The 14,498-nt window shown below is 54.9% G+C and overlaps 4 protein-coding genes and 1 non-coding gene across 5 annotated transcripts; 3 read left to right on the top strand and 2 right to left on the bottom strand.

Moving 5' to 3' along the window:
• Positions 1–242: 242 nt before the first annotated feature.
• On the top strand, positions 243–3,027 carry BO94DRAFT_527372 (Golgi transport complex subunit COG4; the record flags this gene model as incomplete). Its single annotated transcript, XM_025610382.1, has 2 exons — positions 243–1,445; positions 1,494–3,027. The coding sequence occupies 2 exons, from the start codon at positions 243–245 to the stop codon at positions 2,766–2,768; spliced, it is 2,478 nt and encodes an 825-aa protein (XP_025462403.1). The 3' UTR covers positions 2,769–3,027.
• Positions 3,028–3,724: 697 nt separating this feature from the next.
• On the bottom strand, positions 3,725–6,193 carry BO94DRAFT_297752 (ammonium transporter). Its single transcript, XM_025606720.1, has 4 exons — positions 5,589–6,193; positions 5,200–5,531; positions 4,549–5,140; positions 3,725–4,496 (listed from the first exon to the last, which is right to left on the bottom strand). Exons 1-4 carry the CDS (start codon positions 5,695–5,697, stop codon positions 3,853–3,855), a joined length of 1,677 nt encoding a protein of 558 aa, XP_025462402.1. The 5' UTR covers positions 5,698–6,193; the 3' UTR covers positions 3,725–3,852.
• A 685-nt stretch (positions 6,194–6,878) lies between these two features.
• BO94DRAFT_590497 (uncharacterized protein) lies at positions 6,879–7,253 on the top strand (the record flags this gene model as incomplete). Its single annotated transcript, XM_025616032.1, has 2 exons — positions 6,879–7,065; positions 7,126–7,253. 2 exons carry the CDS (start codon positions 6,879–6,881, stop codon positions 7,251–7,253), a joined length of 315 nt encoding a protein of 104 aa, XP_025462401.1.
• Positions 7,254–10,354: 3,101 nt separating this feature from the next.
• On the top strand, positions 10,355–10,426 carry BO94DRAFT_t289. Its single transcript has one exon. It is a non-coding gene; the product is annotated as a tRNA-Arg (tRNA).
• Positions 10,427–10,521: 95 nt separating this feature from the next.
• On the bottom strand, positions 10,522–14,458 carry pmr1 (Ca(2+)/Mn(2+)-transporting P-type ATPase PMR1; the record flags this gene model as incomplete). Its single annotated transcript, XM_025609464.1, has 3 exons — positions 13,974–14,458; positions 11,382–13,869; positions 10,522–11,328 (listed from the first exon to the last, which is right to left on the bottom strand). Coding segments are annotated over exons 1-3 (3,402 nt in total), but the record flags the coding sequence as incomplete, so codon positions are not given.
• Between the last annotated feature and the right edge of the window lie 40 nt (positions 14,459–14,498).

Genomic DNA, 14,498 nt, shown 5'->3' with positions numbered 1-14,498 from the left:
GCCAACCCTGCTGATTCCCATGGGTCTGAGAAAAGCCATCGGGGAGAAATTGACCAGACTGACCGACCGCTGCAGCCCCTCGGCAGCTCACCGCCTCCGGGCCGCGACGCCAGATGGCATCCATCCATCCATTTCATCTCATCTCATCTCATCTCATCTCATCTCATCTCATCTCATCTCTCCCTCTCATCTCTTCCTGTCGCTCTCCACAGTTGCAACTCGCCCGTCGGTCTACGCGGACAATGGTTAACTCCCCGGTCGGCGTGGCCAATGGTCATGCCGTGGCCCCGGAGCGTCCCTCGCAGCCCCCCGCGGACATCTACAATGCCAGCTCCGTCGCCGAAATCAAGGCCACCTTGTCGCACCTGCACGACCAGGAAGCGTCCGTCACCGCCCGTCTGGACGCCCTCGTGGCCTCCCAGAAGGATTTCTCGCGAGAACTCGGTCGTCTCGACTTACTCCGTGCCCATCTCGGTTCTCAGACCAGCACCACCCGCACCATCAGCCATGGCATGCTGTCCGCCGCCGCAACCACCGCCGACCGCATCTCCAGCGCCGTCCGTCGCCTCGATTTGGAACAATCCCGTGTGAAGGCAACATTGGAAGTGGTCGAGCAGGTGTCCGAACTCAAGGCCTGTGTGCTGGGCGTCGCAGGCTCCATGGGAGCACCGCAGGACTGGGAGACGGCGGCCAGCTACCTGAACCGCGCTTCCAAGATCGCTCCGGAGGTCGCGCAGGGTGCCTTTGCAGCTGAAATGGTCCCTACAGCCGAGGTTCCGGACCCACCGAACATCACTCTCGGTAACGCCGCCGAGTCGCTCTGTGGCTTGTTCCTGCGCGAGTTCGACAAGGCTGTCAAGGAGAACAACGGGGCTCGGATCACACGCTTCTTCAAGCTATTCCCCCTCATCGGCCGCTCTGAGGTGGGCTTGGATGTCTATGGTCGCTATGTCTGCCAGGGCGTGGCTGCACGAGCGCGATCGAATCTCAATGCCGGCACCGGGGCTTCTCCGAACAAGGACGGCTTCTTCTACGCCAATGCCCTGACCAAGCTGTTCGAGCATATTGCGCAGATCATCGATGGGCACGGCGGCCTGGTGGAGCGCCACTATGGGCCGCGCAAGATGAACCGGGTCATCGAGCGTCTACAGCTCGAGGCAGATGTCCAGGGCGGTATCATCCTGGACACCTGGAGCGACGAGAGGCATGTGGACCGCAAGCTGACCGACACTAAGTCCTATGCATTTACTTTCCTCGTGCAGAGCTTCCTTCCTCCCCAACGCGGCGGAACTCCACGGTCCAACTCGCCTGCCGTGCGGGATGCATCCGCTGCGGCCGACGAGGAGGGCGTGGATATGAAGGAGATCGACGGGCTTCTCAACGAGATGGCAGTCATGCTTGGTCGCTGGTCACTATATTGCCGGTTTCTGGCAGACACCTGCAATGTGAGTCCCAGTCGAAAACATCCGATGTTCCCAACTGACCAGATGCAGCCGCCCGGAGACGAGAACCAGAAGTTCTCCCTTCCGCCGTTCCTTCGGGACTCGACCCTGTCGAAGAAGATCAACGACCGCCTGGCCGGCCCCTTCAACACCATGACCACCTTCTTCTTCCGCCGGTCGGTCGAGAAGGCATTCCAGCTGGATGAACAGCCCTCGGGCCTGACCCTGAACCCGCAGCGACCCCTCAAATCCGAGCCGCCGCACATCACCTCCGCCGTCGACGACATCATGTACATTGTCAACAAAGTCCTACAGCAGTCCCTCGCTACGTCGCAAATCTCCGTCGTCACCAGTGTCGTGCCCACGCTCTCGCGTGTCCTCGGCTCCGATTTCATCGGCATGACTCAGCGCAAAATGCGCGACGAATGCTATCCCCGCGCCGCCGTCCAAGGCACCCAGCCCCAGGAGCAGCTTGTCCTCTCCTTCCTCGTCCTCATCAACAACCTCGACGTCGCAGTCGACTACGTTCGCCGCATCCTGCAGAATCACACGGAGACCAAAAAATCGGTTGGCCCCGACGGTCAAGTCCAGGACACCGACCCTCTCCGCTCCCTGTTCCCCGTCCCCGAGGACGCCCGCCTCGCAACCCAAACCCTCCAGTCGCTCTCTGCCTCTTTCGAGTCCAAGGTCACCGACCTCCTTACGGACGGCATTCAAGTCGTCTTCAACAACGTCATCAAACACCGTCTCCGCCCTATCCTCTCCGATGCCTTCCGAGACATCGAGTACCAGCCGCGTGAGGACACCGACCCCACCCGCACTGTCTACCACGACTACGACTCGGATGAGCCGGACTTCGTCGCCGATGGCAGCGTTCCCGACGACGACGACCCCACCAGCCGAGCCGAGCTGGTCCGGCCGCGCTTCGCCGCCGCCTGGACCGAGCTGCTCCTTCCACTGTGTCGCATCCTCACCGCGTCCGCATTCGACCGCCTTCTTACTGTCACCGTGGCGTACCTGGCCCGTCTCCTCGAGAAGCGTCTCTGGTCATATCACGGCCGGGTCAATGCGCTGGGCGCCACTCGTCTCGAACGGGATGTGTCCGGTGTGGTAAGCGCCGCCGTGGATGTGGGCGGCACACAAGCCGCGCCAGGCCGATACCGCCACCGCGAGGTCTTCACTCGGTGTCTGCAAATGGTGCTCGTAATGGGCATGGACGAAGACGAATGGGAAGATGTCCTGCGCGGCGGCGAGACCGCCGAGGTAGTCGATAAACTGAGCCGCGAAGAGCGAATGAGAGTACGGGGAATGGTGCGGCGTATTTAACCTGATTGTTTCTTCCTTATCACTTTCCATTCTCAGCCTTAAGCGAACCCATCCTTCAAACATCTTTCTAGTACTCTTGATAACCCATCTCGAGGCCACATCTACTGTCTGTATATATACACAAGCTGGCTATCTTCGTATCGATAATTATTTCATGGCCTTTCGTGATTCCCTAATGATTCATACGTCTCCATACCTGTGGCACCGTATAGGACGATAAATCACGAGAGATTTATATATATGCCCTACATAGAGAACTAAGTACGACCTACCTACCTATCTATCCACTCAATCACCCCAATCTATAAAGCACATCCATCCATCTATTCACGGTTAGTATATCGCGCCCTCCCCCCCCCCGCGGAAGCGGGGAGTTCGACCCCTACAATTTATCTCTCCGAACCCATCTTTTCTCCAGTACCAAGATAACAAAAACCAATACACACACACACACACACACAGAGAGAGAGAGAGAGAGAGAGAGAGAGAGAGAGAAACCCTCAATTATCTAATGACCAGTCATAAAATAATTACTACATCCTTCAAGGATCATACATGAATTGGAAGGGGGGCTAACTGGGTACTTGGACACGTGCTCACCTGCCGGATATGTTTAGGCTGCGTGAACCTGACAGGCATCTCCAGTCTGTGGAGTACATGGCTTGTCACTGTTTTCTGTTTCGGTGGGCTGTTTTGGTGCCTGGGGTGCTGATCACTGATCATGAACGATACTGTGAGTCGATGGGTTTCTACATACTATTTACAATGACCTCTAGGAACTGCGATCTCCACTGGTATTGGATTGTATCAGAATCATCAATTGACTAATCTATGCTGGTGCTGGTATCAATCCTGAATCAAATCTAGAAAGTAAAATAAAACTCCCCGCTGATAACCTGATATATACAAGCCACCCAACAGGTAGGTATACATGACCCGCGGGTTTTGTTCCACAAACGCCAAACCCAAATCGCCGCCAAAAATAATACATGTACAAGAAATGGCTCCGCCGGGCTAATCAGAACGGCAACGCTGGATATCACATAAAGACACAAAACATTAGAGTTTAGAGATGTATACCGGTTCAGGTCGTAACCTTTTCGTTGATCTGAGTCGCAGGCACAGGCTCCTCGATGGGCTCAGGCTCATGGGGCGCGTGATGTTCTGCCACCTGTCGGGGGGCAGGCTGCATCTTCAGCTCCTGGATGCCCGAGTCGCCTTCGCTGCAGCCGCGGCTGTCCACGCCGACCGGGGCGTGGCCATCCAGCATCATCTCACTGTGCTCGCCGATTCCGTACCGCGCAGCGGCGGGGATCTGGTGGCCGTCTTCGAGCTGGTTGTGCTGCTGAGGGGTCCAGGCAAGGTAGTCACGACGGACTTCGACATAGTCGTACGCGAATTCTCCCAGCTGGTCATCATCCATACCCAGCAGCTCGGCTTCTTCTGACGCACGCAGTTTCAGGCCGGGGATGGCGTTGATGGCATAGGCGATGATGGCGGACATGGTGAACGCATAGGCGCAGGTGGCCACAATGTAGGCAATTTGAATGTAGAGCTGCTTGTAGTTGTGGATCAGCCAGCCTCCAGACTTCGATCCGGTGTTGACACCGTCCAGGCCGACAATCGCGTCGTCAGCGAAGAGGGCGTTGAAAAACAGGCCAACAATTCCGGCAACACCGTGTTCGGCGAACACATCCATTGAGTCATCGATGCGGATCCAGTATTTCACTGTAGCCGTCAGTCAGGGACCTAGAGATGAAGAGAATCATGCGTGACTTACCCTTGGTGGAGTAGTTGCAAACAATACCGGTCACAACGCCCAAGATCACACTCGCCCACGGGGGGATGAAGCCAGATGCTGGGGTGGCCGCGACCAGGCCCGAGATGGTTCCAGAGCACCAACCGACCATGGACCACTTCCGAGCCAGCCGCCAATCGAGGAGAACCCAGGTAATGCCCGCAAAGGCACCGGTCAGGTTAGAGTTCCAGCAAGCCATGGTGGCACGAAGGTTCGCTCCAAATGCCGAGCCACCGTTGAATCCCAGCCATCCGAACCAAAGGAACACGGTGCCCAAAAGAATGAGGGAGACGTTGTGGGGACGGAAATTCAGCATCATCCGCTCCTGTCGACGACCCAGGACCATCGAGTAGGCGAGCGCTGACAGACCAGAGCCGATCTCGACGGGGCCACCACCCGCGTAATCCAAGACACCGTATTTGTACGCCCAGCCGTTCACGTTCCATGCCCAGCATGCTAGAGGACAGTACACTATCGTGGCCCAGATGAAGACGAATACCATCGCCGGCAGCATGCGTCCACGTTCCGCCACAGCTCCCATGATAATCGCTGCTGTTACTCCACAGAATTGCATCTATCCCAGCCAAAGTCAGTCATTGGTTGAGGAAACGGGATGGTTTAACGTGACCATACCTGGTAAAAGGCGTAGAGAAGGTTAGGAATGAGAGGCGAGCCAGGGCTGGGATCAGCCAACGTCTTCATCAAGCCGAAGTTACGCAGGTTACCAATGTATCCGTTGGTTGCAGTGGGCGAAAAGGCGAGAGAGTAACCCCAGAAGTACCACTGGAAGGTGACGACGGAGAATGAGGCCATACAGGCCCAGATCATACTCAAAGCCGACTTACGGCGTGCGAGACCCGAGTAGAGGAAGGCCAGACCGGGGACCATAACCATAACCATGGCCGAGGCCACGATGATGTACGCCTGATCACCGGATTGAAACCATTTGTTCAAGTTTTCCGTTCCTAGCCAGCAGGTGAGTCAAAGAGCCATCACGACCAGGAGGAAGCAGGGTAACCAACTGGAATTGCCACCGATTTCATTGGTCGTGAGTGCCTCGTAGTCGGAGGGGGCACCAGTCCAGTTGTACGACGCATATTGGGGGATATAGACGCCTACTTTGTCCGCCATAGTGCGAAACTCTCCAAAGAAGGTGAATACGAAGAATTGACAAGTCGGGATGTTCAGGCGGACGTTGTCGTGAGGGGAGAATTCGAGGTCACCACCGCCGGGTTGTCCTCGGGGACGAGAACAGGCGGGTGGTAGAGTAAGAAGAGGTGGTGAGTGGCAGCGAGGAATGCACGAGCGAGATCGGATCGAATACGGGATGGGAGAAGAAGGAAGAGGCTGTCTGCCTGTCTGTCTGTCTGGGCGGGGGAGAAGGATGGATGGATGGGTGGATGGGAGGGAGGGAGAGGAAGCTGAGCAGGAGTCGAATAGGCGTCAAGAGAGAGCGAATACTGGCACTCGGGGAATGCGAGACGGAATGCCGTGACTGACGGACTGTGACTGGGAGAGAGAGAGCAGCAGACTCCGCCGGGTGTGGAGAAAGGAAAACCGCCACGGGGGGGGCGGAGGGCGTGGACTATATAAATAAGAGTGCGCTGACTTGAGGAGGGCCGGCGAGTGGTGCGGCCGGGCAGCGACAAGATTCTGGAAAGGCACCGAGTGGGACTCGACAGGACTTTTGCTGCGATAAACGGATCGTGTCAAGTTCCCTTCCAGTTCCACTGGCCGTCCCAGGAAAGGGCCCTGGACTACAGTCTCACTCGCGATCCCCTAAACTTTGCTCAAACGTTGGGCGCGGGTGGAGCTGCTTGTCCGTCGATAATATCTATTAGTGATGGCTTGCGTCTGGTTGATAGGTAGATATGCCAGATGGGCGATTGACTCGCGTGGGAGGACCCGATAACCAAATGATAATAGTAGTCCAGATTATCGTATCCCAAGAATCCAGGAGAGGGGGAAAAAAAACAATGTCTCTCCTCCACGCGAGGGAGGCGCGCTTAAAGCAAAAAAAAAGAAAAGTAAATCAAAAAAATTCCCCCAAATGGAAGGCTGCCGAGTCTGGCGAGAGATAAGGTGAAAAATCAAATGGCATAAAATAAACTCGGGCCCGACGATCATCCACTCACCAAACCCCCATCAATCAATCCACTGGTTGCGTTTCCTGGCGAACGGCGGCGGCGGAGCAGGGCAACTAAGGTTTCTGCTGCAGTGCTGCTACTGCAGCACCGGCTAATGATATTGTTGGCTGCTGCTGCTGGAGAATTAGTAGTAGTCGTCCTCCACTCCAGTCGATTGAGATCACAATGACAACAGTCACGATTGGTCTTCATCGATTCATTGAGGGCTTCTTCCCATTGGGTCCGTGGCGAAAAGGCCGGCTCTCGGCCAAGCCCGCCGCCGATTCTGCACAAGTCCCGAAGCGTCGGTGGCGAAAACCCCGTCATATTCAATCATCCCGGCTGGGTCTAGTGTGGTTTCTCTCGGCTATGGGTTAGTAGATACTAGTACTCAGTAGATAGTACTAGTAACCAAACGGGTTGAACAGAGCAGGCGGCATCAGCAACATCATCGTCATCATCATCATCATCACCACTTCTCAACCGTGTTCATTCACAACCATCATCATGGTCAACAGAGGCGTCGGGCCAGACCAGACCAGACCAGACCAAGCCCAGTAAATCGGCGAGTTCGTCCCAAACGAACGTTCGTATAGCCTAAACGGCCGGGTTCTAAAAGCTGCTCGTATATTAATCCGTGATCCGTAATCCGTACTAGTATACGGTCTGGTGGACAGGCGTCGTCGTCTGGTAGGACCGGATGGGTCACGGTTCCCTGCGTAGACACCTGAGGGAGGGAAAGGAACAGCCACCAGGAAGGCCAGCGCGAATTCCTGGGCTTTGTTTACTTTATGTACTCCATACAATGGGCGCGGAGCTCCGACTGCTATCTATCACGCATCTATCAATCCCAATGATAACAGACTGAACACGTCCAATCTACAGAGCGCATACTCGCGGCCTTCCCTCGAGTGCCGCCAGGGGGGCGAACAGATAGGTGCCTACCGCTGGATCTCCCGGCTCGAATTTTGAGCCCACCGATTTATCAGGCACACGCACACCCCCTGCTCCGTGCCCAACCCTGCAGCGGACTGACTGCTTTACGAGAGAATTGTAAACCACCATGATACAACCCATCCTGGGAGAAATGAATCCAAAGGGGAGGTCCGATCCCCCCAAACTATGTTTCCTCTTCGAAACGACTACACATTGAGATTCCAACGGCCAATGCCTGGAACCAGTCATCGAGATCATCGTGTTTCACCCCAATGCGGCACCCACGACCGTCGCCATTCCGTGGAAAACTGGAAACCCTCGACAGGGCCTCTTATCACGGTCCATTTCTCTGAGCTCATCACTACTCCGAATCGATTGGTTGGGAGGTCACGATAAGGCCCTGCGCGCCACCTACATCCGGGGTGGGGCCCTCTAGCACCGGATCCGGTGTAGCTCAGCCTCGAAAGACCCCACCGCGTTGATAACGAGAAGCTTGGCCAATGAAGTCCCGCTCGGATTAGGTTTAGGCTTCCTCATTCTCCCGATGCCCACTCGGGACTTTTCGGGAAAGCGCGGCCCAGTTCCTATCGCCGGCTCGGCTTGCTGGGCGCCTGTTTCGGGCGGATGGACGGCTGACTCGTCGGCGTCGCTGCTTGGCTCTTGGCGGGTTTCATCTTGGCTGCCTGCTCGGAGGCCTCCAATGAACACGCGGTGGATGCGGTGAACACTCCAGCGTGGCTATTGTACCAGGTCTGTCCTCCCTCCGTACTCCTGACTATCATCGCGGCTCGGAGAATTTGCTCCCCAGGGGTAGGTACCAGGTAGATAGATAGAGAGCCTAGATAGTAGATGCCGTGCTAGCCATACTTAGTACGAATGGCCTACCTATGAGATACGCCTGACGGGGCAGCAATAATGATGCTAGTCCTCGGCCTAGCCGGTAGTCGCGTGGGGTGGACCGTAGGCAGTAGGTAGGCTACCTTAACCTATCAGCAGTCGACTGAGATCCTACATCGGACCAGTGTACTGGACCCTGGAGTGATAACACGATACCCAACCGGGTAAGGCGGTGGTTCATACGTAGGATGCCCTAGATAGATATCCTCCCCCGACCAGGGGCATGGAAGTCTGAAGAGATATGGAGCATGTAGCTTCGGTGAAGGAACTAGTACCTGTCCTTAATTATTTAAAGGATTCCCTCCTCGATCTTCTCCATATAACTAACCCCGTATCCGCTGCACTAACAGCTTATCTCAGGACTGCCTGTCGAGTAAGGTGCCAGTATCATCCGCAAGGTGGGTTGATGTTGCTGAATATCTTATCACTAAACCGGACGCTGATCATTAGTTCCCAGGTCTCGAGTATGCTTATTTGGACTACTTTCCTGTCGGGAGAATCCCGCTCTGCCATTCCCCAGTATGGCCCAGGCATTCCAGATATCAAAGGGTAGGTGCCTGTATAATCAGGCCGTCGGCCGATGGGTCAGGGGCCGGGGCGGAGATGTCACGAACGCTGCACGAGATGGAATTAGTCTCCCCGTGGTGGCCACGTGCGCATTGCGGGCCCTTGTTGGCCCATTGCATAATTGCATCTTCACGGGGGTGACTGGAGAAGGCCCGGGCATGAGCCATGAGGCCATCGCCGGGGCCAATCACAATCCCGGTTGCCTGGTGGCTGGCCGGGCATGGCCAAGCACTATTACCTAACTTTTATCTGCAGACAGCCCTAATTACGCTGCGATCGAGAAATGCCCCGGCGCAATGCGTCCTAATTCCAGTGATTCATCACGCCCGTGTTAATAAATCCAATGACTCCTACGAAGTCACCCTGCGATCTGGGAGTTCTAACTCAACATATACGCCGAGCGGGCAATGCGGTGACTGGTTATGCAATTCCGGGGTCGCGGATTAATAGGAATCGGCTTCCTGTGTCGTCCCTTTATGAGCTGCGGACCCTGTGGGAATCTCATGTTCTGGAGTCGGGGCACTTGCAGCCTCAACGGTAAGGCTCCGGCAAAGACTTTTGGCATCAGTTGGATGTCCGAGTCACCGTGTCTCGTGTATGGACCCCCTATTTAATAGCTACACGTGGCTTTGGGTCCCGACTGCGGAACGCAGATCGACTGCTGGAACAGATATGTCCTTGGCTAGTGAGTTTGATCTGTGGTTGTTAATACTGACGACATTGTGCGGATAGTCTCAGTGAGCTGACCTGCATGGGTCCTCACTACTATTGATCAGTTGATCGGGAATTTTTTGCTTGGAAGCACTGGCCTGGTGCACGTTTCACCTGCATGAAGCTTGCTATATTTATGACCCCAAGCTGTGGCAACTGACTAGGACCATGGCAACATTAACAACATACAATAGCGTCCAGGGACCAGTAACCCAATGATAACGAAGAGACTAGTGATATTGGACTAGGCCAATAGAGTCGTAGTAAAACAGAGAAAGCAGGCCACTGATATCCTTGATATGGGCGGAAAAAAAGGACTGGATCACATGACCATGGACCACATTATGTAGGAACCTTTCTCGACAAATGTAATCAATCGATGTCTACTGTGTCATTTACTCGACACATAGACCTACCCTGTAATAGCACCAGCTGCACACATATAGGTGTATGAAAGTATTCTAGAGGACTGAGCATTGGGAACAAGTGCTGAAGGTTAACTAAAATACGTGGGCTATGTAACAAATAAAAGGCTAATATTTCAGCACCCTGGCCTGCTGGCCCAATGGTAAGGCGCTTGACTACGGATCAAGAGATTGCAGGTTCGAATCCTGCGTAGGTCATACATTTTTTGCTTTCTCTCTTTTCCTACCTATCTATCCTATCTCTTTCTATCTATATGTATGTGTGTGTGTATGTAGTGAGTGTACTGTCAAATAAACGATAACTGATTTAATGAGCCATTCGCAGTAAGTACGGACGGACAAATGGCACCCAACTCCATTTTTCCCCCCTCGCTTCATCATCTCTGTAGGTATTTTTTTAACCCTAGTTGAATCTCTCACCTGGATGACATGGTCATGTTCGAAGCTATCAGACACCCACCCAAAAAAAAGTAGAATAATACACAAGAAAAATGCATTCCCTCTATACATATAACCCAGCCCTCTATTAAACATTGACACTGTAACCCCCCCCACAGTCCCTCGTCGCTTCAATGCCATATAGTACTTCCGGGCCTCATCAACCCAAAACACGGTGCTCGAAATGCACACCAGCCGGAACAGGTGCCCCAGGCCCAGGGGTTCCGTTTGGAAGACCCGCTGCAAGAATGGAAGGTAAATCACACATGCCTGCCCAGCGAGCGAGCCAAGAACAGCATAGTTGAACATTTTGTTCCCAAACAGAGATATCTCGCCCCGCAGGACCGACTTCCCCTCACTGCGGCAGGTCAATGCATTGAACATATCAAACAGCACAAAGCAAGTAAATGTCATGGTCGTGTCGTGAGCCGTCACCACGCGGGAGCGCTTTCCTGGGTTGGCCGTATCATCAATGTCACCCATTTCGTGGATGTAGATGGCAAGAGTGCCAACCATGATCATCATCGCCGATGTGAGCACGCGTTGGATGAGGGGTTTGGTGAGCACACGGGCAGTCCTAGGGCGCGGAGGACGGTTCATGATAGACGGATCAACGGGCTCTACACCCAGTGATTGCGCAGGCGGACCATCCATGAGAATATCTAGGAACTAATATTAGCAACACGCGAAAAACACGCAATGGCGATAAACTTACTGATCCAGAGGATTTGCATAGCATTTAGTGGGTTCTTGAAACCCAAGGTGGTGCTCAGCAGCACGAGACTCAGCGCAGCAACACTGGTGCTGAGCTGGAACGTGATGAAGTTCTGGATATTGTAGAAGATGCCCTTGCCCTGCTCAATCGCACGCAAGATTGTCGAGAAATCGTCATCTGTCAAGATCATGTCGGCCGCCTCCTTGGCGACATCAGTTCCCAACTTGCCCATCGAGATGCCAATGTCCGCCTTCTTCAGAGCTGGAGCGTCATTGACGCCATCACCAGTCATGGCCACAACGTCGCCGCGGGACTGCAGAGCGCGCACAAGCTTCATTTTATGGTCCGGACTGGTGCGGGCGAAGACCGAGGTAGAGGAGATGGCTTGCGCGAGCTCCGCGGTGCTCATCCGATCAATCTCATGTCCATTGATGACGGGCCGTGACCCAGGGGCGTCGCTGACGGGCATTCCCAGTTTCTTCGCAATGGCCACTGCAGTAGTCTCCGCGTCTCCTGTGATCATGATAACTCGCACGCCTCCAGCCATGAGACGTCTGATAGACTTGTGGACATCCTTGCGCGGGGGATCGTTCATTCCTACCAAACCCGCAAAAACTAGCCCATTGTAGCGATCGTCATCGTCGCCTTGGCTGGACTTGGACACGGGGGTGCCCGATCTGCTGCCAAATGCCCTGCCTCTAGTAGCGTCCCTCACTCCTCCACTGGCGAAAGCGAGAACCCGTAGCCCCTCTGATGCCATCTCCTCTGCCGCCTGCCTCACGGCCTGGCGCCGTGGTTCATCCAGAATAACCTCGCGGCCATCTTTGGTCAAGTAAGTATCGCACCGCAACAGGACCTGCTCGAGGGCACCCTTGATATAGGCAACATTGGTATCACCAGATGTGCCGTTGCCAATAATTACACCCATCCACTTGCGCTCAGAGCTAAACGGAGTTTCTGCCACACGAGTGCTGATACGATCACGCACATCGTCCTCACCGAATGTGTCCAACAAATCCAGTATAGCGACATCGGTGGGCTGGCCAACCCATCTGCTCCTGACGCTCCCAGAGGCCCTATCATCCGTGGAGGACAGCACAGCGGCAGAGGACGCACTAGCAGGAGAGTTTGCATGCACACGAGACAACCTGGCATTGTTGGCAATGTTGCCAATTCGAAGAACGGTGCGCGCTGCGGGCCCGGGTGTTAAGGAGGAGATGTCATTGTGAACCTCGAATGGCTCTGGGCAGTCAAAATGCCACATTTTCGTAACTGTCATGTGGTTGAGGGTCAGAGTACCAGTCTTATCACTGCAGACAACGTTCACGGAACCCAGCGTCTCAACGCTCGGCAGTCTTCGCATGATGGCACCTCGCTTGGCCATGCGCAGCACGCCCAGGGCCAGGGTGACGGTGACAATGATGGGAAGGCCTTCTGGGATCGCAGCCACCGCGAGCGAAACGCCAATGGTGAACATTTCAAGGAGCTTGCGGCCTTGGATCAAACCAATCAGAACAATTAGTCCGATGACACCGAACGATATATAACTCAGTTCCTGGCCCAGACGGTCCATTGACAGCTGTAGTGGGGTCCGAGGGCTTTCAATTTCCTGGAGCGAAGCGGAGATGCTTCCGAATTCCGTTTTCGCGCCGGTTCCGATAACAAGTCCCTGTCCATATCCTGACCGAACCAAAGTACCCATGAAGGCGATGTTGTGTTGTTCATTCAGGCGGATATCGGCTCCTACAGCGCCACTAGCAGGGGCATCGTAGAATGGCGATCGAGGCGGGCTCACAATCTTGGGGGAGTGTGACGGAAGATGCTTCGGGCTGCGAATAGCGTCGGGGTACTTGGCAACCGGTTCGTTTTCTCCGGTCAGGTTGGACTCATCGATTGTCAGATCAGTGGCCACAGTGATTCTGATATCTGCCGGAATGCGGTCCCCAACGGTAAAGAGGACCAGGTCACCCGGCACCAGTTCAGTGGCCGGGACGGTACTCGAGGCCTTGACAGCGATGGAGATGGATGGACTCTTGTTTCGTAGCTCCTGCAACTCAATCTCCCCACCCGGGGCCGGTGGGATCGAGCTGACCACTGGAGGGCCATCTGCAGGAATATCGCGAATCAGGTGTGCATGATGCGGCACCAGACGACTTAGTGCTTCCAGAGACTTTTCCGACCGATATTCCTGGACAAATCCGACGGTGACAACAATTGTGACGGCAAGAGTAATGCTGACTGCATCGTCGTAGTTACCCATAAAGAATGAGATCGCTGCGGAGGCCAGGAGAAGGAGAATCAGGGTCTCCTTGAACTGCTTGAGAAAACGGAGCCAGATAGGCTCGGGCTCCTCATGGGGTAATTCGTTGGGTCCATCCCGGGCGAGTCGCACCCCTGCTTCTGCAGGGCTGAGGCCATGGGTGAGGGAGGTCTGTAAGCGCTCTGCGGTCTCTTGTGGGTCTAGGAGTGAATATGTCGAGGTGGACGTCTATCCGCGCATGGCGCCCAGGTCAGTAACCGGAGAATCGCCGAGGGAACCGATCGCAAAGGAAAGTGGCAAGAAGGAGATGGTGGTGCAGGCAGGCAACTTACGGAGGGGGAAGTGCTGGAGCGCACGTCCGCCGGGGTTGTCGACCAAGGTCTCGAATCGGGGATCTGGGCATTATGGAAAGGTAGCGCGGGCGTTGCGGACCTTGACATTTCTCATGCTTTGTCGAAACGGAAAATAGGCCCAGGCAGATCAGACACCAATTGCTAGCATCCCGTCGGGATGAGAGGGAGGAAATAGAAAGGGTGGTTTTCAGGGGGGTTTGAGAAGCGCTGGGGAAAAATCGACAAGGCCGGCGAAGAGCAAAGCCAGTCTCCTGGTGGTTGACGCGACCTGGCCGTAACTGCATCAATAGTAGTCAATTGGTTAGCGGGCAAGATGGGGAGGGTCGCTAAGTGGACTCGGCCAACTGGGCCGTGCACTGGCCAGACTCCGGGCACTCAGAAACAGAGGGCACCCACCAGGTCGGTCGGATGGCACAAAGAAACGGAGGCTTATTGAAGAGTGTGTACGGTTGGCTGTTCGCGATTCATTCGTTCCTTCATGCTTCGGATTTCTCCTGGATCTTC

Source organism: Aspergillus sclerotioniger, assembly GCF_003184525.1.
Source record: "Aspergillus sclerotioniger CBS 115572 chromosome Unknown BO94scaffold_42, whole genome shotgun sequence".
Classification (NCBI taxonomy): Eukaryota; Fungi; Ascomycota; class Eurotiomycetes; order Eurotiales; family Aspergillaceae; genus Aspergillus; species Aspergillus sclerotioniger.
The sequence above is the reverse complement of the archived record's forward strand: the minus strand, read 5'-3'. Positions and strand labels throughout refer to the sequence as shown.